Source organism: Bubalus bubalis, chromosome 3 (assembly GCF_019923935.1).
Source record: "Bubalus bubalis isolate 160015118507 breed Murrah chromosome 3, NDDB_SH_1, whole genome shotgun sequence".
NCBI classification, from domain to species: domain Eukaryota; kingdom Metazoa; phylum Chordata; class Mammalia; order Artiodactyla; family Bovidae; genus Bubalus; species Bubalus bubalis.
Genome location: NC_059159.1, coordinates 45,032,936 through 45,060,722, shown reverse-complemented (window position 1 = coordinate 45,060,722; position 27,787 = coordinate 45,032,936). Strand labels below are relative to the sequence as shown.

General features: G+C 41.6%; 1 protein-coding gene and 1 pseudogene across 1 annotated transcript in view; one reads left to right on the top strand and one right to left on the bottom strand.

Annotated features, from left to right (window-relative positions):
* Nucleotides 1-27,787, top strand: part of CRLF3 (cytokine receptor like factor 3) — a 41,685-nt gene that overhangs the window by 6,187 nt on the left and 7,711 nt on the right. Inside the window, exons 2-6 of the mRNA XM_006059395.4 lie at nt 8,710-8,917; nt 11,593-11,680; nt 12,805-12,982; nt 14,698-14,920; nt 15,832-15,964. Of these exons, the coding sequence (XP_006059457.1) occupies nt 8,710-8,917; nt 11,593-11,680; nt 12,805-12,982; nt 14,698-14,920; nt 15,832-15,964 (830 nt within the window). The remainder of the gene's footprint in view (nt 1-8,709; nt 8,918-11,592; nt 11,681-12,804; nt 12,983-14,697; nt 14,921-15,831; nt 15,965-27,787) is intronic.
* LOC102391096 lies at nt 195-806 on the bottom strand (annotated as a pseudogene).

Genomic DNA, 27,787 nt, shown 5'->3' with positions numbered 1-27,787 from the left:
GTCGGACAGGACTGAGCATGCATGCTTCTTAAACAGCAGTGACTAAGGCCCCTTTGCTATACCCAGTCTTCTAAGGCCCAGGCTGCCTGTGGCACCTGGATGGCAGCCCCTAGGGGTTCCCCCACATCCTAGGGTGGCGATGGAGGAAGGGCAGCCAGGCCAAGCTGAAGAATAAATAGTCAATTTTATTGGGCTCAGACTAGAAATCCATGAGTCTTGAGGACCTCTGTGAATTTGTCGGTTTTCTTCCTCTGTGTTCTTTTCAGCCTGCTCCATAGCGTCGTGGCTGCTGCTTTTTCCGACAGTGGATCTTGGCTGTCTCCTTTCTCTTCTCCTCCAGGGTGGTTGTTACCACCTGGTGGTACTTGCAGCCAACCTCACGAGCCAGACACCCTAGGTGTAGGCGAACTTCGGAATAGGCTTCAGACGTACAGCCTTGAGGGCAGTGGGAACCACCATCGGCTTTTTCTTTTCGTAGGGTGGCGGGATCCCGTCAAACACTTTGAGGTGGCCAAGCGGCTGGGCCACGCTTAGTCTTGTGGGCCGCCTGCCTTGCACTGTCTGCCAGAGATGTGTCTGGGGGCTCGGAAGTGGTCGGGGCCCCCAGAGGGGTTGGTGTTCATCTGCTTGCAGAGAAAGGCCAGGTACTTCCGTGTCCTTCTGTAGAAGCTGTCAGCACTGTTGATGCCCTCACAGTGCAGGACCACAGCCTTCCGGTCCAGAAGCACCCGGTTGGCCATGACGGCTGCCCGGCGGCCCAGGAGATGGCCTCGGCCGTCGAGCCCCAGGACCTGCCTCTCCATCATCTTCAGCAGCCGCCTGGGAAAGCTGTTTTCAAACTTTTAAATAGTTGATTTCAGCTAATTTTTTGAGGATCTTACTAGAAACCTTGATATTCCTAATGTACCACACCAGGTTCTCCATAGATCATTATTCCCACAGGATTTGAAAACATGTAGCATACTTAACACTCAGTGTGGGGAACTCAGTGCGGGGAAAAATAAGTTATTTCAGAAAACCAGGGCAGGAAGTCTTAGTAGCTCAGCAAAGAAAAGAAAGCTATTAACTGCTTCTTTTATCTCCCACTTCCCCTTCTGTTACCCATTTTCAAAACAGTCCAAAAATCTGTTTGAAAATAATTTGTTACTGCAGTGTCACTTAAAATGTTCCTTTTGTGTCCTGTGTGTGTGTGCACTCAGTTGGGTCAGACTCTTTGTGACTGCCCCCCACCCCCCTCCCCAGACTGTAGCCCACCAGGCTCCTCTGTCCTTGGAATTTTCCAGGCAAGAATGCTGGAGAGGGTTGCCATTTCCTTCTCCAAGGAATCTTCCTGACCCTGGAATTGAACCCATGTCTCCTGCTTTGGCAGGCGGTTTCTTTACCACTGAGCCACCTGGGAAATCCATTATAGTGTCCTAAGAAAAGGTTAAATCCCAAGCTGGAGAAACCTAAGAAGAAATGAAATAATTTGAAAATAACTCATAATTCTATTTACAACAACCACTGTTAACATTTTGGTGTATCCTTCTAGACATATTATTTTGTCAGATTGAAAAACTACTGTATAGTAGTTTTGCAACTTTATATCTGCTTTTTTCTTTTGGCTCGTGTTATATCATAAGCATATATTATGACAGATTTCCCACGTACAGTCTAATTTTTAATCCAGAGGTGAATTAAAATTACCTAGGTACTTACAGAGCATTTGTTGGTAGCAGGCTGAAAAGTATTGACTCAGATATGTCAAAATACAAAACAGAAGCAAAGCTCTAGAAGCAAAACTAAATAATCAACCACCAAGGGGGAAAAAGCTGCACATATATTTGTGTGCAAAAGACCACATATTTACATTGGCTTTTTAGTCATCTTTTCTCAAACAAGTCTTCACAAATTGTCTTTAAGCACAGCACTCTGAGAGCTGCTTGTTGAGTCCAAACTCACTTGAAATAGAGTAGGAAATGAGAATTCATAAAAGCATTTGGAATTAATGTTAAACTCAGGGAGCTTAATTAAAACATGTGTGAGTGTCACAGAAGGGCCCAGTTTATTTCTGTCTGGGATTTCTTCTTTTTTTTTTTTCCAAGATAGAGTGTGATGTAAATTTTACTTTGATAGAGAAGAACTGTTCTTATTACTAGAAACCTGGTAAATTATATGACTAATTTGTGATCTCAAAAGCCAAACAAATGTAGGACAGGCTTTGGGTTTGTTTTTTGGGTGGGGGGAGTCCACTGGGATCTTAGTTCACTGACCCGAGATCAAACCTCGGCCCTGGCAGTGAAAGCACCAAGTCCAAACTACTGGACTCTCAGGGAATTCCCAGGACAGGCTTTTATTATTCTTTTAAGAATATTTATTAATATTTATCTATTCATTTGTCTGCACCGGGTCTTCATTGTGCCATGTGGGATCTTTGATCTTTTCATTGCATCCTATGGGATGTAGTTTCCTGACCAGGGATCAAACCCTGGGCCCCTGCATTGAGAGCATGCAGTCTTAGCCACTGGACTACCTGCGAAGTCCCATGCTTTTCTTGTTGAGGGATATCCATGAATCATTTATATTTGCAGTTGTTTTACTTTGTTTGCATTTGCCCCCGTTAGTCATAAGACCTTGAGACACTTAACTTTCCCAGTGCCTCACTTTCCTTCCTATCTGTACAATGAGGATAGGGATAGGACCTACTTTATTTGGCCACTGTGGGAATTAAAGGGAGAAATGTATTTAAAATGTTTAACACAATGCCTGGGACTTATGAACTGCTTAATAAACGTTAGCTGTAGAACTAATACCACTCTATTATCATTCAGGGTGACCTCCCCTGCTTTCCCACTGGCATCTAATTCTTGAAACGTCTCCTCTCTCTCCCAGCAGAAAGGGCTTTTTGAGCTCTGATGGCAGTTTGTGGCTGTCCCACTTACATAAGAACTTAATACTTTTTCCTATAGTTATGTGGGCATGCAACTCTCTCCTTTACTAGAATGACACAGTTTTCTGAGGTCAGGATCATGCTTTATTCATCTTTATAACCCTAGTTCCTGGCACATACTAAAGCTCAATATTGAATGAGTGCTTTTATGAATGTTGTGGGTGTACTTTTGCAGACATTCATTTAGATCATTCGTGGCCTTGATTATATTCACCCTATTCACTAATGCAGATAATCACGAATTAAACATTTGTTTTGTCATGATTTGGTTATTTGTTGCTACATAATAAACTATGTCAGAGCATAATGGCTTAAAAGGCAGTCACTTGCTTAGTGTTCTGGGGACTGACTGGGGCTCAGCTGGGCAGTTCTCCTGATTTTGCTGGCAGCTTTTCTGTAATTGCAGTCAGATGGCAGCTGAGGCCAGAATGTTCAAGATGGAATATTTACTTACCTGTTTGGAGCCTAAAGTGGTAGCAGGGCTCAGCTGGAATGCTGGCGTGGCTGGGCCTGGCTGCCAGGCCCTCTTTCTTCCTCCCACCCCTCACACTTTCCTCCCTCCTCAACTTGGTCTCTCAAGAAGGATAGCCATGCTTCATAAATGGCAGGACCCCTGAAAGTGCAAAAGCAGAAGTTGCAGGTCGTCTTAAGGCTGCGGCCTGGAGCCAGCACAGTTCAGCTCCAGCCTGTAACGATGCACGGAGGAGCGCATTGCTAGTCACCGCCCAGCCTGTGTTCTCACGGAGAGGTCTCTACGAGGATCTGAGTGCCACAAGGCATACTTGATGGTTCCCTGGGGCCATTAATGTAACAGACTGCCAAATCATATAGTAAAGTTTTCCTTTTGAAAGTTTAGTAAGCGTTTTTTAAGAAAGCCTAACTGTAAGAGAGACAAGAAGGAAATGTAGCAGCGCTTATGAGTCCATACATGAAGCAGACAGTTCAGATTTTCTGCCACTTGACTGGCTTTGTGATGTGGGCAAGTTCATCTCTCTGATTCCTATAGGTCACTCACCTACAGATGATTTCTTCATAGGGTTGTGGTACAATTTAAGTGAGAACACGGCTATAAGTACCTGGTACACAGGTGTTCGGTAAGTGGGGACGGCTGCTATATTGTTATTATTGCCATTATTATTATTAATGACTTATGTCTTGGTGTCTTGGTGTCAGTGTGAAGACAAATAGCTAATCCTGAACATTTTGGTTAGCTTCTTCAATTTCAGTTGATTACTTTGTATCTTTGTCTTTTATTTTTGATTCCTATGTTCTTGTTAGCTAATCCTATTTAAAGCCAGCCTCTAATAATTTTAGTTTCCTATAAGCAAAACAATTGGGAGTATAAATTCTTAGATTAAAGTTGGAGGATAAAAATTCTTTTCTTCTGTAGTCATGAAAATCCATGGTTTATAGGAGATTCGAGTTACTTCATTTCCTGAAACACAGGCATGTTATGTTATAGACAGAGCTGCTATATATTGCCACTTAAGACCAGAGATGTCTTAAATCAGATTCTACACAGGCTTTTTGATATTTTAGTAGCTAAACTCTAGAGCAAAATCAGTATCAGTCACTATTGTCTTGAAGGGCTGTGAAGTATCTTTTACTAGGGTTTTGTATGGCTTTGTACTGTTACATAAGCTTATTCACTTTTTGAGAACTTCTGTAAAACTTTAAAACTTGCTTTGGAATTAAAATCAACCGCAGTGGAAAGTTTGTAAGTTTTAATGGTCTGTTATACTAGAAGTTTTGGTAGAAAATTGGTTCTGAATATTGTTAATCAATATAAATAATGTATATTATATTTCCTTTCTGAGACCTTGAGTTATATAGCATTTGTATCCTTCTTAAGTTTACTTTGTTACAAATTGTAACAGTTGTTTTGCCCTGAGTGGTTGTCTACCACACCTTTCCTTATGCAAGGACAAGAAATACACATTGTGGCAGGAAAATGTCTTCAACCAATCACTTAACTTTACAGGTTTACCAGAATGCCTTAAAAGGGTTCTGGGGGACTTCCCTGGCAGTCCAGTGGTTGGAACCGTGTGGTTCGAATGCGTAGTGTGTGTGTTTGTTCCCTGGTTGGGGAAGTAAGGTCCCTCATGCCACATGGCCAAAAATGAAAAAATAATTTAAAAACAAACAAAATGGGGTCTGTACGCACTAAGCAGCTTGGTGCCTGGACAGACCGTGAACCTTTGAGTCATGCTGTTTCTGGCACCGGGAGGCTGTGGGGAAGTTTTTTGGTTTCTTTGAGCTTTTTCTTCAATGTTAGACAGTACAGACCCACCTCTCACAGTTGTTGGGATGAGTGAACAAGCTAACAGTGAGCCCACTGGACCATGGTGCCACATCAAGTACCAAGAAATTCACTCAGCAGTGAAGTCCACATTTTAAAATTAGTTGTATAAAAGCCCAAGGAATGACCTTGATTGGTTACGTGATTCGATTAAAGGTGACTGTAGTTTTGAATTAAGAGCTATTTCTGGGAGAAGAAACTGGTGCCAAAAAAGTGTCAAGTTTGAAATAGTGGTGGTCCAGGATTTATGAGCAAAAAGGAGTCACATTTACAATGAAATGAGAGGAGGTGAGTTTGGAAATGGATTCTCCCTTCTCGGGCCCTCTCACTGCTTTGTGTTCACACACTTCCTTTTTTTCTGAGGTTCTGAAACAAAGCAAAACTTAGTGGGGCTCTGCAGCAGCAGCAGGAGCTTTTGAATTCTTTCTAAAGAGGAAATTGACTTTACCTAACCAGTGCACTTCCTGTGTATGTGGCATCCGTTAGGGAGAGATACAGGACCTCCTTGGTACAGCGCTCGACTGCAGAATTTCCTCTTGCTGGTGGGGGGTGTCGAACTGTGTTTCAGAGCTCCAGTTTGTTGTCTTCTTTTATCCTGGTATCTGTGAGGTCTGTGTGAATCACCTTGTTACCATTGCAGGTTCTGATCCAATAATTCGGGGTAGGACCTGAGATTTTCCATTTCTAACCATATTCCGGGTGAGATGTATCAAAATCCTAAGGCATTCTTTCCCTGGTTCTTTTTGAAAGGTTTTAAACACATATATGGGGTGGGGGGGCTTCTCTGGTGACTCAGATGGTAAAGAATCTGCCTGCAGTGCAGGAGACCTGGGTTTAATCCCTGGGGTCAGGAAGATCCCCTGGAGAAGGTAATGGCTACCCACTGCAGCATTCTTGCCTGGGAAATCCCATGGGCAGAGGAGCCTGGCAGGCTACAGTCCATGGGGTCACAAAGAGTCGGACACTGCTGAGTGACTAACACACACACACAAACACATACACGATTAACGTAATTGTAATGAACAACACTTAGTTGCTCGTTTTTACGTATGTTAGGGCCTGATTCTCAGGTACCTGATCCCACGGTTGGGTGATGTGCTAAAGCAAGGACATTTTTAATATAACCCTCTTATTTTTTTTAAACTTCAACTTGGATTTAGAAGTTCTCTAGTAACTTTACAGAGATTAATAGCAATTAAACTTAAGTTAGAATTTCTTTGTTCTTTATGATTTAAGAAATTACTTCACTTACTGCACAAGCACCATTGTAAGTTACATTAATGTTGAAAGGAGAAGAAATTGTTTCTACCATCTCCCCAGCCAATCAAACCATTTTTTCGCCCGTATTTCTTTGTAGCCCTTAGATGTGGGCATTTTTTGTTTTCACATGCTCGTGAACATTTCTGGGTAACTTTTTTGTTGTTAATGGTTTTATTTTTTGGCTGTGCTGGGTCTTCATCGCTATGGGGGCTTTTCTCTAGTTTTGGGGAGTGGGGGCTACTCTGTAGTTGCAGTGGGTGGGCGTCTCAGTGCCGTAGTTTCTCTTGTTGCTGAGCACAGGTTCCAGGGCCCACGGGCTTCAGTGGTTGTGGCTCCCAGGCTCTAGAGCACAGCCTCAGTAGTTGTGTTGAACAGGCTTAGTTGCTGTGCAGCATGTGGGATCTCCCCTAATCAGGGATTGAACCTGTGTCTCCTGCATTGGTAGGCGGATTCTTTACCCCTGAGCCACCAGGGAAACCCCTGGGCAACAATTTTGTATTCTGGTTTTCAATTTTAGTGTTAGAGAATAAATAGAAAGTTTTCAAAATTTCTCTGTTACCTTGGGCTTTATCCACATTTTGATACATTCTTTTCTTGGTGGATTTCTCTTAGCCTTCAAATGCTCTTTCTAAGATCAAGTTAGCAAAGGGTTAGGGTAATAAACATAATATGTCTTAGGAAATTAATATAATATTTGCAAAGTACAGTATGAACTTGGTTATGAAGATGGTTAGATAGCATCACCAACTTAAAGGACAGGAATTTGAGTAAACGCTAGGAGATAGTGAGGACAGGAAAGCCAGCGTGCTGCAGATCATGGGGTTGCAAAGAGTTGGACACGACTTAGTGACTTAACAACAACAAAGTGTGAGCTTGCTTAAATTCAGCTGACTAGTGTATAGTTAGAATTTTCCTGTTAAGTGAGAAAAGGTGAATTGTGTGTTATCTGTATGCTTAAAAAGACAATCTGGTGTCTGTACAGACAGCTGACTTGTTTTCAGATTATCTGTGAGATGGAAGGATTTTTCTGTCATATCTCCTAGAACAACCATTCTTAATCTGGGCTCTGAGGACCAAGGGTAGTGTGTCTCAAAGCATGGGCTGCAGAGTCACAGGTGTGCTTCTGAAAAAGGAGGACTCTGCCCGTACGTACGTTCCCCTGACCCCTTCTCCAAGCTAGTTCTGGGGTGGAGCCTTGCCATCTAAGCTATAACAGGTTGTCTGATACGTGATTCTTCTGCAAACCAAGTTTCAGAATTACTGCTCTGGGCAAGCCGTGGTTGGGATCTGAGGGACTTTGTAATCTCTGATATTGAATCAGTTTCTTTTTGGTAGGGATTATTCATTTTTTCTGGGAAGGTCTATAAACCTCTCATTGAAATTCACAGAGGACCATGACTCAAAGAGGATAATGTCATTGTCCCAGAGGTGTGCTTTGAACATCTTCTGCTTCCTGTGAACCTTTTGGATTGTAAATAAATTCTTAGTTTTTTTTTTTTTTAACCATAATGAGGGCATTTTGTCCACAGTGTTGTTGTTGGGTTGTTTTTTTTTTTCTTTCCTTTTTTTTTGTGCTTTTTAAAGCTATCATTTCTTTTCTACTTTTCAGTGAAATGAATTTTTTTTTTTTGGCAGGGGGAGGGTGGGCCTCATGGCATGTGGGATCTTTGTTCCCTGACCAGGGATCAAACCTATGCCCCCCTGCAGTGGAAGCATGGAGTCTTAACCACTGGACCGTCTGGGAAGTTCCAGTAAAATAAATTTTAATCTCTTCCTAATCTGATTTTTTCTTTGGCACTGAAACATTACTATTTCCAAAAACTGCTTTGTGGAGATAATATTATTGCTAATGTTTATTTATTGAAAGCAACAATGTGCCGATTATTTTACCAAGTGCAGGACATAGACTATTTAATCCACAAGCAGCTCCATCAGGCGAGCATAATTATCCTCATTTGAAGAACAAGGGCATTGAAGCATGGTGTGTTTAATTATTAATAACTTAATCCGATTGACCTCGTCTGTGAGTGATGGGCCCAGGGTTTGAGGCTGTTCTGTCTCACCTGAAGGCAAACACTAAGCAAGTCTGCACAGATGAATCACATCTGGTTTACCAGTGACTGGAAGGTGATGTTGGGGTAGTGCCTTGAGATTATTATGGGTGATGCCTGTGGATCAGCCTTTCCTAGAGATTCTGAGTTTTTACATTATTTTGTTTCAGATCAAGGAGAGTGCATCCCAGACAAGAGATGTCCTCAAACAGCATTTTAATGATTTAAAGGGAACACTTGCAAAGCTCCTGGATGAGCGATTGGTGACCCTCTTGCAAGAGGTGGACACCATTGAGCAGGAGACCATCAAACCACTAGATGACTGCCAGAAGCTGATAGAACACGGAGTTAACACCGCAGAGGACTTAGTCCAAGAAGGTGGGAGTCCAGGGAGCCTGTTAAATGCGGCCCATTCAGGTCGACGTTGTGCCAGTTTCCCAGGGCACCAGCAGGCTTCCTGCCATCTCTGGGTGCTTAGGCTGTTCGTACCTTGGGAAAGTTTGTGATAATAGGATAACAGGGGTACAATGAGGTATGCTAGGGTAAGTTGCAATTCATGTACTAATTATAGTAATTTACAGAACACAGTAAATGATCTTTCTTATGGTTCTATGATAACAGTCTCTCATTCTTGGTTAACACAGCAATTTTGCGATCATTTTGAATCTGTTCACATAGTTTTCAGGGTGTTGATGATTTAATTCCATTGTTATTTTTAGAAGGTTAAGGAGTAGGATTGGTGTTTACTCCTGAGACTGTAGTGGTTATATTCCTGAATGTAGTCAGTTACTTTGGTTAAAGCGTGCCCGGTTCTTCCCTTGCTAACTTCCTGCCTCCATGTCTGTCTACCTTCCTTACTTCCCTTCTGTAGGTCTTTGTCAGGTACATTAAATAAAAAGCTACTAGTTCTGCCCTTTGGGGTTCACAGGCCGGTGAGAGAGTCACATATGGTGAGAGAGATCTAAGACCTCATGGGAGCACAAAAAGAAAATTGCTTAGCTCTGAAAGAGGGTGGGGTGGCTTCCAACAGGAGAACTTCCACAAAGGCTGAAGAAATTCATCAAGCAGGCAAAAGAGGAAAAGGAGTTCACAGCAAGACTGGAAACAGAAGTCATGCCAAGAATAAAGTGAATGGCATATCTGGGAGGTCTTGAATGAAGTCTTTTAGGCCACAGAGTTACACAGTCAGATTTACATTAAAAAAAAAAAAAAGACGCTGCCAACAGTTCGGAAACTGTATTAGGAGTTTTAAAGAACTAAAAAGTGCCTAATGAGAACGCCATGGCAGCAGTCCAGATAGGAAATGACAGAGGCAGTGACAGATGAAGGTGAAGCAGAGCAGGTTTTAAGATTTTTTGGAGGTAGAATGATTGGTAATTTTACTGAGCTCTTCCTGTTGGTGTTGGTGATTGCCCAGTTATAGGATGGAGGAGGAAGAGAAGAGTTTGGGATGACCCAGGCCAGTGTGGTTTTAGATGACTGGTGAACTGTACCATTGACTGACTCAGGACATGAAGGGGGAGAGTGAGTGGTTAGACGGTTGGTTCCGGGTATGTTGAGCTTGAGGTGCTGAAGATGTCAGGAGCTGGAAATGTGGGTGTGATGCTAAGGAGAGAGATCCTACCTGGAGATGTGACTATGGCAGGGAGTGGTGTGTACAATACATCCGAATCCATGGGAATAAGTAAAGTCATCAGGAGATAGCACAATATGATTAAAATGACTCCTTGAGATGTTCATATTTCCACTCTTTCTCTGTACTTTCTTTTTTTAAAATTATTATTAGAGGATAATTGCTTTACAATATTGAGTTAGTTTCTGCCACACCTCAGCATGACTCAACCATTGGTATGTATATATATGTCTCCTCCCTCTTGAACCTCCCTCCCACCTTCCACCCCACCTCTGTACTTTTAAATGGTTCAGGGTCACTCTTACTATTCTTAGAATTTAGGTTTACCTGAACTATGACATTTTCAAAGACCCGTCTTTCTTTCTCCACTAAAAACATTAAAGTAAAAGTTATATTTCAGTTAAAAAAAAGGGTGGGGGGAGGGTGCAATATGAGATGGGAAGGCTGCAGAAGGTGGGACTCTGAGACATGCCAACATTTAGAGGTCAGTTAAGGACAGAGGACTCAGGGAAGGAGCCTGAATGCCGTCCATTCTTCATTGAGTGCTGTGCGTGGCACAGAATAAAAAGTGTGTATGGTCCCAAGTTTGTCACTTCAGCTGGAAGTCAGTCCCCTTTCTGGTCTCACTTAGAATATAGTACTAGTGTTACATTTACATGCTGATTCCATTTCCATCTTCTCTTCAAGGACAAGTGTTTATTTGCCACTGACCATAACAGTGCGTTTGAGAAAATTCTTTTTAGCAGGACTGCAGAATGTCTTTCCCTGGGGGCTCAGCATTTGGAAACAGACTCAGCAGCAGTTCAGCACAGGGCAAGAGTGTGTACCCATCAGCATGAGGCCTAACCAGTGATTTTATTTTAGAAAATAAAATCCTTTGAGGCACATACATGTTTGTTAGAGCATCTGCTGCTAAATTTTTTTTTTTTACTTCAGAAATATTTTTAAATTTCAAACTTTTTCCTCCTTTCCCTTCCCAAGGGATAAAAACTTATTTATGGAATTGTGAGGATTCTGAAGAAGTGTTAGTATGCCTCTGTTTTCCTTTTGGTGAGGGGTGGGGTCATTGTTATGTGGTCTCAAAACACTTGAGTGACTCCAGGGCACAGTGAGACAGAAAACCGTTCTGGTAGAGTTCTTTAGGGCTGCGGAAGGACAGGGTCCCTGGGGACCTGGCCATACAATTGGTTGGTAAACCAGGTTTCCACTTGCAGAGCAGAATCTTTCATCTCTGGCAGAATGCAGCCACCGTGTACCCCGTTCCTCTGTGTTTCACTTTAAAGTCACTGCTGAAATAGTTCCTGCACTTGCTTTTGGGGAATTTGTGACATCATATAAGAATCGTTTTCGAGAGACGTGGAGACCCACCTAACACAGGTGACTGTTTTTCCTGTACTGGTTCTCTTATCCCTGATTGTAGGTGAGCTCGCCATTCGGGGAGGTGTAGGAGAGCAGAATGAAAAGCTCTGGAGCTTTACCAAGAAAGCCTCGCACATCCAGCTGGACAGGTGAGAGCGCGTGTCTCTTGGGCTTAAACTGCTTTTCTTTCTTTTTTTTTTTCCTCTCTCTCCCTCTCTCCTTCTCTTTTTCCTTGTTAAAAATTATGATTCAAGAAGATAGTATAGTTTTCAAAGTTTCACTACCCACTACCAGTATTACTAGGGTGGAATAGTTGAGATTGTAATCTGTGAAATAGAACAGATTTTCTTCAATCCTAACGTGTAAGAGAATCATTAAATTTTAAAAATTCTGGACATATCATTAAAACTGAGTCATAGCTCAGACCACAAGATCCTACTGTACAGCACAGGAGATTGTATTCAGTAACCAATGATGGACCATAATGGAAAAGAATTTAAAAAAGAATGCATGTAATATGTGTAAATGAATCACTTTGCCATGCAGCAGAAATTAATGCAATACTGTAAAGCAACTGTACTTCAGTTAAAACAAAGAAATTTGAGGCACAACTCAGTAAACCAAATCTTTTGACATAAACTTGACAGTTGTGACCCTATCCCTTTTCATCCCCCACTGCCATTAGCATTATTTACCAGCGGCTCCTGCGTCCTTACAGCATGTGACTGATTGAAAATGTTGCTTGTTGGGACGCCCCTGGCTGTGCAGTGGTTAGGATTTCACTCTGTCATTGCTGAGGGCCTGGATTCAACCCCTGGTCAGGAAACTAAAATCCCACAAGCCACACGTTTGAGCCAAAAAATAAATAAGTGAAATGAAAAATAAAATATTCTTTGTTAATTTTTAAAAAATTGATGTATAGTTGATTTACAGTGTTGTATGCATTTGGGGTATACAACATGTGCTGTGCTTAGTTGCTCAGTCATGTCTGACTCTTTGCAACCCTGTGGGCTGTAGCCCACCAGGCTCGCTCCTCTGTCCATGGGGATTCTTCAAGCAAGGATACTGGAGTGGGTTGCCATGCCCTCCTCCACGGGATCTTCCCAACCCAGGGATTGAACCCAGGTCTCCCACATTGCACACAGAGTCTTTACCGATTGAGCTTCCAGGGAAGCCCAATACAACATAGTGATATGCAATTTTAAAAGCTATACTCCCTTGTATTTTTAACTCGTGGTTAAAAGTCTCATAAACGTGAGCTTTCTTTCCTCAGCCTACCAGAAGTGCCTTTACTAGTCGACGTGCCTTGCTTATCTGCTCAATTGGATGACTCAATTCTTAACATAGTGAAAGACCACATTTTTAAACATGGAACGGTAGCATCTCGCCCACCGGTACAGATAGAAGAATTGATAGAGAAACCTGGAGGCATCATCGTACGGTGGTGTAAGGTATGTAATTCAGAACTGTAAAAGTGGCTTCAGCATTATGAATTGGAGTTTTAGGGGCCTTTACAATTTTTTTTATTAGTTACTATTTTCTTCTCTGCATGAACAAAAGTGCCTTTTGCTTTACAATTAAGGTCATAGGGAACTTGAACTAGCTGTTGCTTTGAGATGGACAGTTTTGAAGGTACTTTTTAAAATCTCTGTATCAAAAAATAAATAAATAAATAAAGTAAAATCTCTGTATCAAAACGTTTGCCATCACACATTTCCCAAACGTAACTTGGTGAGTTGAGAATTGCTCCCATTTCTGTTTATTAGAAAAGTTCAGAAGGTGTTAGTGAATGTTGGGTGTTGGATATTTTTCTGTTCAACATTGAACTAGTACCTCTGAAATAAAAGTTCAAAAGTATGTTCTTTTCCCCCACACTCTCAGCATTACCAAGAATTTTGTGTATTGGTCATATTAAGCATGTGATAAGTCATATTATGCATGTGAATTACCATATTTTAGATAAAAACCATGTCCAAGTGAGTCATAATATCTTGGCTGTTGACAAATACATCCTTCAGAGGTGGGTGGTCAGCTTCTGGAAACTTTTCTTAAATGGGATTTTTACTTTCGTTATAAAATTCTTTTTCTTGTTTTTGATTAATTTTTTATTTTCATTGTTTTTAATGAAATTTAAAAAATGAAGCCTTTGTACAGAAGAAAGCAGTAGAGATACTTTTGTTGGTTCAAAACAAAGACTCTTATTCTATTTCTATTTTTTTTTGCCTGTCAGTTCTTTTGCTATAAGTATTATTATTCATGCTTTCTTGCATACACTTTTGAGATTTTCTAAAGTATATACCTAGCTGTAAAACTATGAGGTAGCATATTGGATGTATACTCTACCAGGAGATAACCAAACTCTTCCCAAAGTGATTGTCCCCGAGTGTCCTTCTCCCAGTGGTGTATGCATGCCTCTTACTCTGCATCTTCACCAGTACTTGGCATTGTCAGACTTTATATCTTTGCCAGTGTAGTACCTCATTGTGGGTTTTGACTGCATTTTCCGTACTACAAGTTAGGCTGCATATCTTTATATATTTTCAGCTGCTTATATTTCTTATTCTGTAAAACACTTACTCGTGTCTTCTATGCATTTCCCTTGCTGGCTGCTTTGTCTTCTATTAATTTTACGAAGTCCTTTATATATTTCAGATATTACCTCTCTCTTAGTTATATGAATAATGTAGTTGTGGGATGCTTGTCTTTGAATTTTGACTGTCTTATCTTGGGCTTTATTATGTAGGAAACACGTCATTACTTCAAAGAAAGCAGATCTGTTCATATCACACCGGGCTTATAAAGCACGTGGTTCAGGGACTTGTGGCAGTCCAGTGGTTAAGAATCTGCCTGCCAGTGTAGGGGATGCAGATTCAATCCCTGGTCAGGGAACTAAGATCCCACATGTCTAGGGGCAACTAAATCCAAGTGCTGCAATGAAGACTCAGTGCACCAAAAAAAAAAAAACAAACAAAATAAAAACACATGGTTCAGTAAGGAAAAGAAGGGAAATAATGATGTCATATTTTCTCTGAGCTTCCTGAGACCAGCTCATATTCAGCATATGGGCCTGTTTGCTCAGTCCCAAAGGCCCCCATTCAGAGTTAGGTTGTAATGCTGAGAGAAGTTGTTCTCTGACTTCTACCTAACATAAAGCCTTTCTCCCCAGGTGGATGACGACTTTACTGCCCAAGATTACAGGCTCCAGTTCCGTAAATGTACTTCCAATCATTTTGAGGATGTATATGTAGGCTCTGAAACGGAATTCATTGTGTTGCACATAGACCCCAATGTTGATTATCAGTTCAGAGTCTGCGCCCGAGGAGACGGCCGACAGGAGTGGAGTCCGTGGAGCGTCCCCCAGATCGGTCATTCCACACTGGTGCCGCATGGTATGCCATTGCCCTCTTACTCCTGAAACTTTCCTATGTATGAAGACTTGTATTCTTTGCTAAAAAGCAGCCCACTGACAACCCTTTTTCCTAAGGATAGACCCTGAATTGATGAAGAATGACATGAGACACGTCTTTTACTTCCTGCTCAAATTATTTCATGTTAATTTTGATAAATTTTCATTCATTCTTCTCTCAAACATCCCCAGATGGGCTAACCAGGTGGTTCAAGTGGTAAAGAACCCACTTGCCGATGCAGGAGATGTGGGTTCAATCCCTGAATTGGGAAGATCCCCTATAGTAGGAAATGGCAACCCACTCCAGTATTCTTGCCTGGAGAATCCCATGGACAGAGAGGAGCCTGGTGGGCTACAGTCGATGGGGTTGCAAAGAGTCAGACACGACTGAGCATGCATGAATGCAAGGTTCCCCAAGTAGTGCCAGATAGGAGTATAAACGTCCCTAAAACCAAAGATTTGTAAATATTGTCTTAGAAGTCTGCAATATTTAAGCCAAACCTTCAATATATATCTTGGTAGGGGCTTTAAAAAAAAAAAAAAAAAGTCTTATGATTTGAAATTGATCTCTCTTGTATTACTTTTTAAAAATATTTAGACTCATTTGTTAATTACCTCTTAGGTTGGAATAAGCTCAAACATGATTTTATTGAGTAGTAAGGGATAATGCTTGTTTGATCTTCCTTGCCACAAATGTGCAAGAAGAGACTAAAATCTTTGTGGTATGTAGGATTAACCATGACACCGTATCACTGAAAATTTCCCCTTTATTGAACTTGCCCATGACTCCTAAGAGTGGCATCTTCCACTTCCAAGTTTTATTTAATATATCCGTGTTGAAGATTTTCCCCAAATGATTCTAACAGTTTTCAATATCTTTTGCTTTTTAAAAAGAGTGGACGGCTGGCTTTGAGGGGTACAGCCTGAGCAGTCGGAGAAACATAGCTCTTCGTAACGATGCCGAGTCGTCAGGTGTTCTCTACTCCAGCGCGCCCACTTACTTCTGTGGGCAGACGTTAACATTCAGGCAAGTGGATATTAAAAGATCTGACTCTCAGGCCTTGGGCAGTAGCGGGAAGTACTCAGAACATCCAGGAGCTTCTGATCTATAGAGTCCTGAGTTTATTCTGTCATTTCTAGGCAGTTATTACCTTGGAGCTGTTTCCTTATTTCTCTTTGCTTCGCTTTTCTCATATGTAGTCATAGGGTTATTACGAGCATGAAGTGAGATAGTGTTTAAAATGCCTTCCTTTGTGTGATAACATAGTGCGTATTCACTGTGTTTAGGTCTTCTTTCTTCCTGGTAAGTAGAGATAAACAGAATATCTCTCAAAAGTCCATCTTAAAAATTCAGAGGTCCCCAATTTTTTTTTTCCTTTGTGAATTCAAAAGAGCAGGTGTCAGTGAAAGACAGCCTAAGGAAACATGCTGTGTATATAGATACATATGGTATATATGTTTAGTCTTTGTAAAATAAAATGGAAAACAAGCCTCTCCTGCCGCCAGTTAATTTTCTATTTCTTCACCCATTGCTCCCTGTCTTAGAAAAATTGCCTTTTCCTTGTTTTCATGTTTGCTGAGATACATTCTCTGTAGTCCTGTTTCTAAAGAACTTTTCCTGAGAACCAAAGCCCAGTTTTGATTGAGGAAAGTAAAGCGCGCTTGATGTTCACCATACACCTCTCAGTGTAGCAAGCTCTCCTCTAGGTTTTAAGTCGTGAGAATCGTGGGATTTTATTGTGAATGCTTGTTCCGGGTTACTCTTGTTCTCAGTCTCTTGTTGTATAAGGCATGGAGAGTATCTGAAAGTTTTCTCTAAGCTAATGTTGCCATGTTCTCCACCAGCCAAGTCATTTGAACCATCAGCATGATCAGAATGCACTAGTTTATGCTTTGTCTCATTTCTGACACCTCCCCTTGCCCCTTACGTTACAATGAAAGAATGACTTAATAACCAGAAAAATACTGACAGAGAAGTAAGGAGTCTAGTACCTAACATCGACTTAGTTATTCCCCGGGTAATCAGTTTTCCGAACTAACAAATCTCTTCTCTGCTATGTCCCTTGTTGATAGAAATACACCCATTAGTGAGTCTTCTGAGCACAAGGGACTTCTGTATAATGGCAGGGCTTCCTGAGTTAATAGGTTCAGGCCAGATATCTCAGTTCATAATAAGAATAATAATCAGTGTAATATTGCAGTTTTAAGTTGCATTTACAATGTGCCAGGTGCTATTCTAAGCACTTCACTTACTGATTCTCATAACCCAATGAAATAGGTTTAGTTACCCATTTTATGGATGAAGATACTGAGGCACAGGGAAGCCCAGTCACTTACCCAGGGTCACACAACTAGGAAATGGCAAAGCTAGGATTTGAACCCAGTCAGTCTGGGTCCCATGATTTTAACACTGGTCTTTATTACTTCTTGGGCTTCCCTGTGGCAGGAAAATAATTCTCCTGCCAATGTAGGAGACTCGAATTTGATCCCTGGGTTGTGAAGATCCCCTGGAGAAGGAAATGGCTACCCACTCCAGTGTTCTTGCCTGGGAAATCCCATGGATAGAGGAGCCTGGCAGGCTACAGTCCATGGGGTTGCAGAGTTGGACACAACTTAGCGACTAAACAACAAACAGCGGTATTACTTCTTGTTAGTCTTTTTCATGCCAGAGTGCGGAAATGTACAGTTTCTCCATATCCTTAGCTCTCTTCCTTTCCCCTCTTCCTTGACTTTTCTCCCTTGGTGATGGTGATTGGATGCTCTTCTACCGATAACTTCTTCCTCTGTGAACCCAGGGGAACCCGGCCAATAGATGACCTACTTAGGTTTATTTCTTAAGTCATTCAGTAAATGTTTTTAGGTTACGACATTAGAAATTACACATTGATTTACATCCACCTACTTTCTGCAACCTGTGGCCTGACACTTAGTTGGCCTATCCCATTAGCTCCTCCCTCCTTCTCCAAAGGTGCTTGACTGGGCCCCTCTTGGCAGGTGATTAACTGACAGTTAAGCTCAGTATTACCTTAGTCAGACCTTTGCATTTTTGTCCTTTTTCCTTTGAATGTGGATTGAAAATGTTTTCTTTCGTTGTTTAAAGTAATGCCGGTCATTGGCCATGAAGGCAGAAGATGTGAATGGTATGTTTGTGTGGGGGGCACCGTCTTGTGTTTGGGGGGAGGGCGCAGGCAGATAGGCCTACTTGAATAAAGGTAAACTTTATCTAGTTTTTTAAGGACTTCATAGTCAGAGGGGTGATTATACTCCTGCAGGCCCTGTCCTGTGGCTCAACTCAATCTATGCTGAAGTTTCTGAAATGCTTAGAGCTGCTGATGTCAAAGACACCTGTTACTGGCCAGCTCTTAACAGTCTCTCCAGCCTAGTCTCAGGTGATGCCCAGGTCCCCTCCTTCCCAGCCACTCCCTGACTTCCTGTCTTGAATATTCCTGCCTTCCCTTGCTTCTAAAATTTCCTGATTATACTATTTTTTAAACCATATTTTTACTGTCTCTTCTCTACCACCTCCTTTCTTTAGCTTCCCTTAGTCTGATAAAATATTTGCTGATCTGTAATGTGTGTAGAAATATCTCAGAATATCACTGTTACTCAGACTTGAGCCCTGAGAATGTATTCTATGCATTGGTAGTTTAATATTAAGTAAAGAATCTGGGATATTGAGAAATCTCTTTTTTTTTTTTTTTGAAGTCTCATTTTTATAAGAGCATATCTGGGAAGAAGAAAATTTTCTTTGATGGTGAGACTTTTGTCTTAGTTCAGAAAATTATTTAATAATTCTTGGGTACCTGTGAATAAAGGAACTTTGTAATCCTCATTTCTCCTGTGAGCATTGTCGTAGTCAGCTTATGCACTATTGTTGCAAATAGCCTTGCTTTGCCCAATGCCAAGGAAGCCCAGAGGGAGAGTAGTCTTCCGCTGTTGCTGTAAATGTTTGGCGAAGCGCTTAATTTTTTAAATTTTATTTCTTGCCATTGTTACCTATAATGAGGGCATCCCAGGTGACTCAGTGGTAAAAGAATCCACCTGCCCATTTAGGAGATGGGAATTTGATCCCTGGGTCGGGAAGGTTCCCTGAAGGAGGAAACAGCAACAAATATTCTTGCCTGGAAAATTCCATGGACAGAAGAGCCTGGCAGGGTACAGCCCATGGAGTGACAAAGAGTTGGATACTACTGAGTCCATCTATAATGAGCTTTCTGAGCCTGGATAGTGTTTGGAGAGGAGGTGGTGGTGTAAGCTTGTATGTTCTCCTCCATACCGGGCTTTTTCAGTTTGGGGGCAAGTGTGGCTAAAGTTGACCTTGGAGTGTGGGTATTGTTGCAGCACTTGACGATGTTGCCATGTGAGTAATAGAAACTGATTTTGGTCCTCTCATACATATATATTTATTAAAAAATAAATAAAAACAGGGACTTCCCTGGCAGTCCAGTAGTTAAGACTCTATGCTTCCACTGCAGGGGGCTCCAGTACGTCCCTGATTGGGGAACTAAGATCCTGCATGCTGTGCTGTCAAAAAAAAAAAAAAAAAAATATATATATATATATATATGGAATTTAGAAAGATGGTCATGACGATCCTACGTGCAAGGCAGCAAAAGAGACACAGATGTAAAGAACAGACTTTTGGACTATGTGGGAGAAGGTGAGGGTGGGATAATTTAAGAGAATAGCATTGAAACATGTATATTACCATATGTAAAATAGGTGACCAGTGCAAGTTCTATGCATGAAGCAGGGCACTCAAAGCTGGTGCTCTGGGACAACCCAGAGGGATGGGGTGGGGAGGGAGTGGGGTTCAGGATGGGGGGACATATTGTACACGTGGCTGATTCATGTTGATGTATGGCTGAAACCACCACAATATTGTGAAGAAATGATCCTCCAATTAAATAAATTAATTAAAAAAAAATCTTCCTTTTAATAGCCTTCCTTATCCTGGTAGCCTCGGAGGTTACTGTCTTCTTCTTTCCCCATGAGGAAATGAGAGCAGAGAGAGACTGACTCATCAATATTTAAATCCTGAGCGTCTCACCCCAGTCTGTGCTCTTAACCACTGTGCTACCCTGCCTTTCACAAGTAACATGACGTGGTAAATCGAGTGGTAAATCAGCTGGCTAACTTTTTTCTTCCAAGAACATCAAAAAGTCAAGTTCCACTAGCAGTTTCACAGGTCCTCCCCTAGGCAGTGTGGCCAGGTTTTGGTAGCTGGTGCCGAAATTGACAACCCTTGATTATATCCTTGCCCTGGGACTGTGTCAGTGGTGACTGTCAGTTAATGGGATGGGACGGCTCAGTGGCGACTGTCAATCAATGGGACGGGACTGCGGGGGGAGGTCATGTTCCAGTTACTCATTGTTGTGTAACAAGCCACCCCAAACTTAAACAACTCTAGTCACTTATTTAGCTCAGGAAACTTCAGTTCTCAGAGTATGGCAAGGACAACTCATCTCTGCTTATGTGGAGTCAGCTGGGGTGGTCTGACCAAGGATGGTGGATCAACTTCCAAGATGACCTGTTGACATGGCTGGCAGGTTGATTCTGGTTCCTGGGGTCTCTCTGTGGACTGCCTGTGCCTGCTCATAGCCTGCTGGCTGGGCTCCAAGAATAAGCATCCCAAGAGGTAGGAAATAGAAACTGAGAGCTTCTTAAGATCGAGCCTGGACACTAACCTAGTGTCACTTCTGCCACGCTTTGTTGCTCAGCTGCTCACAGAGTCCAGATCCCAGTGAGGAGACGTAGACCCTGCTTTATTTATTGATATTTTTTGCCGTGCCTTGAAACATGTGGGATCTTAGTTCCCCAACCAGGGATCAAACCTGTGCCCACTGCCCAGTCTTAACTACTGGACTGCCAGGGAGATCCTTAGATCCTGCTTTTTTGTTGTTGTTTTGGTTGCACCTTCCTTGACCAGCACTCAGACTCACCCCCTGCAGTGGAAGTGCAGAGTCTTAACTGCTGGACCACTAGGGGAAGTCCCTAGACTCTGCTTCTTGATGGAGGAAATATCAATGAATTTGGGGGCTTTCTGTTAGAAATGCCATGGTTGGAAGCTGTTAGAAAGGGGTTTCTTGGAATATGTGCATTTGGTTTAATGCTTGCCTTGTTTGAACATTAGCATTACCTTTGCTGAATGCATTTAAGCTGGAGGAGATCTTTATTTTTCTGTACAAGCTTGGTCTCTGTCATTACCAAGTGTATCTTTAATACTAATTACTACCTCTTCATATCGTAAAATAACAAAAATCTCAGTCTAATATAATTTTATCTGGTAAAATCCCATCTGGGCATAATCTCTACTAGGATTAGGAAGTTAATTTAACTATAGGGTCTTTGAAATCTTGTCAGTTTCTTTTTTTATTGAGACAGTGCCCTGTCCCAGGTGAATACAGCTTTGCTGGTGTTTTCTGTTTTGTTAAAGTGATCCCCTCTGGAGGCTTGATGTATAGTTCTTTCCAGGTGAAGTTTGTCTCTTATTACAGGTGTGGGGTATGTTGTCAGACAGAAGTTTTCCCCACAGACCTTTTATTATAGACTTGGATGAGATAAGACAGGTGGTTCCTAAGTAGACTAAGGATTCTGTAGTTTTTAGTTTGTAGAGAGAGGATGACATGAAATCATAGAATCATATCTGCTTTGGGATGTTCACAAGGAGTTATAACTATTCCTTACAGATAATCTGAGGAATATTTCTTATACTTTTTTCCTATCCATATCTCTCTGTCTGAAACTGCTTTTCTAAAATGTAAGGACAGTTCTCTTGCTCACCTGAGGTCTTTCTGAATGATGCTGACCATTTCATTCAACGCTTATTCTACTCTGATGGTATTTACACTATTTGGTATGGTTGGGAATGCAAAGTTTTAAAAAAAAGGAAAAACAAGAATCTTTGGCTAATAGTTTATAAGTTAGGATAAGAGAGATTCTGAGGAACTTCCCTGGTGGTCCCGTGGCTAACACTTCCAGTGCTTCCGTTGCAGAGGGTATGGGTTCGATCCCTGGTCAGGGAACTAAGATCCCACATGCCGTTCAGCGTGGCTAAAAATAAAGAAACTGGTAGCACCCTAGCACCATTAAAAAAAATATGATTAGACAGTCAAACCTTAAAAAAAAAAATCCTGAATGCTGTGAGATATAGGGGAAGGGAAATTTACTTCTAGATGAGGGGATGATGAAGGCTTTATCTCAGAGTTAGAAAGGACAGTTCAGGTAGGGAAATAAAGCAAGAACCAAAGATATGGAGGAGGGAAAATATGGAGAACAGGAAGTAATTAGTATAAATGGGGTTAATAGAGACAGGCACATAGAGAGAGCCCCAGAAAAGTAGGATATTCTTAGTTCTGAAGAATTTAATGAGTTAATGTCTATAAATCCTCATTACATGCTCAGGAGGTAGAAATGTTATATAGATGAGGAAACTGAGGTGTAAAAAGATTAAACCACCTGCCTGAGGTTGTACAGATTCTTTTGGGGGGGATTCGTACCGTGAGGCATGTGGGATCTTAACCAGAGATGGAACCTGTGCCTCTTGCAGTGGAAGTGTGGAGTGCTAACCACTGGACCACCAGGGAGTTCCGTGTACAGATTCTTATAGTTATCCTGAGATTCAGATCCTGGCAGTCCAGCCCTGTAGGTCTCTCTCCGCTTGGACCTAGAATGTGACAGGAAGCCATTGGAGGACATTGAGCAGATGAGTGAGGTGATCTGATGTGCGTTTTACAGGTGGTTTTGGCTGCTGGGTGGAAAGAAGTCTGGAAAGTGGTGAAGGCCTGGAGACCGGTTAGGAGGCTGGAGAGGAGGGGCAAAAACGTTACCAGAAATGAGGGAAAAGCTGCGCTCAGCATTCCAGGGTTAATCTTGGTGACAGCTCATGGCATCACCATGAGCTGTAATGTGGACCAGAAGTTAGTGATAAGTGGTCAGAATCTGGGTTTATTTTGAAGGAAGCACTGACAGGATTTATTGACAAGTGGTTGTGGGGTATGAGAAAAGTGTAACCTCGGGGTTTTTGGAGTAAGTAACTTAGGGTAGAATTGTCATTTACTGAAGTAGGTGAGGCCTTTTGAGGAGCCTGTTTCTGGGTGAATATCAGTTTGTTCTTTCACAAATTAATTTCCTTATAAGACATTTAAGTGAAGATGTGGAGTGGACAGTGGATATACAAGTGTGGAGTTAAGTGGAGAAGACCAGGCTGAAGATACTAGTGAGGTTTTTTTTTTTTTAGTTTTTTTTTTGTCTGCACTGTGCAGCATGTGGGATCTTTGTTCTCTGACCAAGGATCGAACCTGTACTCCCTGCATTGGAGGTGTGGATCTTAACCACTGGACGGCCAGGGAAGTCCAACTTCAGAGGTTTTAACATGGTGGTTTAGTCGCTAAGTCATGTCTTTCTCTTGGCAACCCCATGGACTGTAGCCTGCCAGGCTCCTCTGTCCATGGGATTTTCCAAGCAAGAGTACTGGAGTGGGTTGCCATTTCCTTCTTCAGGGGATCTTCCTGACAGGAATCGAACCCAGGTCTCCTGCATTGCAGGGGGATTCTTTACCAACTGAGCTACGAGGGAAGCACAGTTTTACCATATAGATGAGTATTTAGAGCCATGAGACTTGATAAGATCAACAAGGGAGTGAGTGTAGAAAGAGGACACTGGAGAATCGACCATTTAACTTTTGGGGAGAAAGAACAAGCTATGAAAGGATTCTGAGGAAGAGCAGCAAGTGAGATAGATGGAAAAAGTGAGAGCATATGGTGTCCTTGAAGCCAAGCAAAGAAAGAGTTTCCAAGAAGGGCTAGTGATCAAATGCTGCCAACCCAACAGAAAAGGGCTGAGAATTGACCTTTGGGTTTGCAGCGTGGACGTTGCTTGGTGACCCTGACATGAATAGTTTCAGGGGAATCGTTGAGGAGGAAGTTTGGTCAGAGTGGGTTTAAAAGAGAGATGAGATCTTTTGGGACCAGTAGATGCATAGCAGTACCTTAGTTCTGAATTTTTTCCACTTCTGGAAACTTTTTGGAGGAATGAAAGAGGTGGGAGAACCCAGAAGTGCTTTTTCAACAGAACTAAGTAATACAGAAAACTCAAATTCCAAATTAGCTGTAAAGGCTTCATAAAGACACAACTAGGCAGGAAGTCATGATAATTTGCTGGCCAACTTCAGAATCTCCAGATATTCAGTCCCCAAAGAAGACCCCACAAGACTATGAACAAGGCCAGGACAGAACAGTGCTTGAGTATTCCTGAGGAAGCAGAGAGGAAAGGTGTAACAAATCTCCAGGGGAGTCAGAGTGCATCACTTGACGAAGCAGGGGCTGTGTCTTTTGGTGACAGTGGACAGTGGTCTGTAAGCAGCCTTTGACGAGAGCTCCTCTGTCCATGGAATTCTCCAGTCAAGAATACTGGAGTGGGTTGCCATTTCCTCCTCCAGAGGATCTCCCCGACCTAGGGATCGAACCCAGGTCTTCTCCTGCATTGCAGGCAGATTTTTTTTTTTTTTTTAACCATCTCAGACACCAGTGAAGAGAACTCCGGTATATAAATCTGAAAGTCACCATTTTTAGGGTTTTTTTTCCCCTCCGACAGTACTGCTTGGCCTGTGGGATCTTGGTTCCTCGAACAGGGATCAAAGTCCCGCAGCTGTGAAAGGGCAGAGTCCTAACCACTGGACCACCAGGGAATTCCCATCTTCATTTAATTTTTTAAAAAATGCCTTCCATCAGTGTTTTGTCATTTTTTTTCTTGTCTTACTACACAGGCTAGGAAGTGTAGTTCTGAGTAGCAGCGTTGAAAGCAGACATCCTTGTCTCATTCCAGATCTAGGAATAAGGTGCTAGTATGATGTCAGCTGTAGGAGTTTTGTGGATACCCTCTATCAGGTTAAGGAAGTTTCCTTCTATTCTTACTTTGCTGAGAGCTTTATCTATAAATGGATGTTTAATTTTGTCATATTTTTATATAACTACTAAGATAATCATATGGTTTGTCTTCTGTTGATATAATGACAGCGATAGATTTTTAAATACTGGATCAGCTTTGCATTCCCATGAGAAGCCCTACTTGACTGTGTGTTCTTCTTTTGTATATATTGGTGTAAACGTAGCTTTTATTTATTTTTTGAGCATTTTTATGTCTCTTCACAAGAGAGGTATCTGTCTCTCTTTTGTTACGATGTGTTTGGTATCAGGGTAATTCCCAGCCTCATAGAGTGAGATGGAAAATAATTCTTCCTCTTTTATTTCTCAGAACTGTCTGTGAGAATTGGCATTGTTCCTTAAATGTTCAATAGAATTCACCAGTGAATTCGCCATCCTAGGAGTTTCTTTGTTGGAAGATTTTCAATTTTTACAATAATAATAAGATAATCAGTTTTATGTTAAGAGAGGATAAAAGCTATTTTAGGATTTGTATAGTAAGGAATATATTTCTATATAAAAAAATCCTTGTCTTCCATGACTTGATAAGACATCCCTTTTCTCTTTTTTTTCCCTTACAAGTCAAGCTGTGCCATGACCCTCTTTGTTAACATATGGCTTATTTGTGCCTTGGGCTGGGTTCCCGTTGGTCACACACAGGCCAGCTGGCAGCGTTCCTGGAAGTCCTCGCAGTCTTCCCAGCAGCGTGCAAGGGTCCTGACTGCTGTTGCCACGTCCTTGTCAGTCTTCAATGTTACTGTTTTAACCTGTAGCTGTAGGCCATGATAGTATTCTTCTTTTCTTTCTTATATTTATCATAAAGTTGGATACTTTTCGTAATATATTTGGATATATTATCCAAACAACTGAATTTTTGGACCTTTGCTCCAGGTGTCCACTGTGGGAAGAAGGAAGTGTGAGGTTCGCTTTACCAGTTATGTCCCAGTTAGCCAAAGTGCAGAGTAACAGGTTTAGTGTTCTTTTTGCTGTCAACCTTGCTTCTTTTTGTTCTGAACCATGTTCTTTCTCAGAATACTTTATCTTTGAGAACAATTATCCCTGCAACTTTCTCCATGATTCTATGCAATGGATGCCTTCCTGCTAATTTGTACATAAGTTGATTTTTTAAGTTAATTGTATCTCTGAGGTCACTGTACCCTGCCATCAATTATTTTATATGCCATTTTTCTTTTTTATGTACTTTTTATATTTGGATGATTTATAGGAGAGTTTTGTGTTTTTTTTATAGGACTTGTTTATGTGAGAGAACCACTCAAATAGTTTTTTAGGATATAATGTCCTGATTACTTGTCTTGCAACTTAAAAATTAAAAAATGTTAGGAATCCCTGAAAGTCCGGTGGTTAGAACGCAGTGCTTTCAGTTCTGGGGATCCGGATTCATTCCCTGGCTGGGGAACTAAGATCCTGCAAGCTGTGTGGTATGCCCCCCCCACCGAAAAAATATTCAAAGATGTTAAATTTACATTGTTTCTTAGTGAGCTATGAAAATAATTCTGGGTTTCAGGAAAATTAGCTCTTTATTTTCATGGTTCATTTTATATTCAAAGAAATTTTTGTAAGCTTTTAATGGCAGCCTTGTGTTGTTTATCGAATGCTGTTTTCATGCAGAATGTTTCTAGGAACAGTTTTGTGATTTATTCAAATTAAGAGTTTTTTTTTCCTTTCTTCCCAAGATGTTTTTTTCTTATTGCTTTGAGTTTCTGTTTTTTAAATTGGAAGATAATTGGTTTACAGTGTTGTGTTGGTTTCTGTCATACGTCATCATGAGTCAGCCATAAGTATACCTCTGTCCCCTCCCACCCACCTCCCTCCACATCCCACCCCTCTAGGCTGTCACAGAGCACTGGGTTGAGCTTCCTGTGCTATGCAGCAACTTCCTGCTTTTTGAGTTTTAACTCATACTTTATTTCAAGAAAATTTGAGTTAATTATTCATTTAAGAAGTTTAATCACAGGAAAAAATGTACATTTGAAATGAGCTGGCCAAACTCAAGTGAGAGCACAGTGCACCAAAAGATACCAGTTGCAAGCTCAGGGGTCCCCAGGGCCCATCATCACTTCTAACTACATAGGTGGCTACAAATTCCAAGGTTTCCATGACCACGCTCAGGTTTTATAATTTGCTGGCGTGATTCACAGAACTTAGGAAAGCACTTCACTTATGATAACAGTGTTAATATAGCAGGAGGATACACATCAGAACCTGCCAGAGAGGGACTCACAGGGCGAGATGTGAGGGGTTCCAGACCAAAGCATACATTTCAGGGATGCAAGACTTTGCAATAACAATACTCAGAGTATTACAAAGCAGGAATGCTCACTCAGCCTTTAGTGTCCAGAGTTTTTATTGGGATTTTATTCATTGCAGGAGACCCAGGTTCAGTCCCTGACTTGGGAAGATCCCCCAGAAAAGGAAATGGTAACCAACACAATGTTCTTGCCTGGAAAATCCCATGGACAGCAGAACCTGACAGGCTGTAGTCCACAGGTTTGCAAGGAGTCAGACACAATTGAGCATACACACACACACACACACACATATCTGGGAGATTGGACTGACATGCCTTTGCTCAGAGCCTCCACCCTGTGATCATGTGTTTGATCTTCCTGGGGTGGCTTGCTCCGTCCTGAGTCGTCATGTTAGCACAGACCATCTAGGGACCCAGCTGGAGCACCTCCTTAGCACGGTGGGTCTGAGACGCCCACCACGAGTGATAAAGACACACTGCTGTCGCTTGGAACATTCCAGTGGTTTCGAGATTATTTCCGGGCATTAAGGCAAGCCAAATTCTTCATTAGGCAATACTAAAATGAATAATTACTATCCTCCATCTATTAGTGATAATATTAGCATGTTTTTATTTTTTAGAGAAATAATATTAGAGATGTTAGGGATAAAATTGAAGT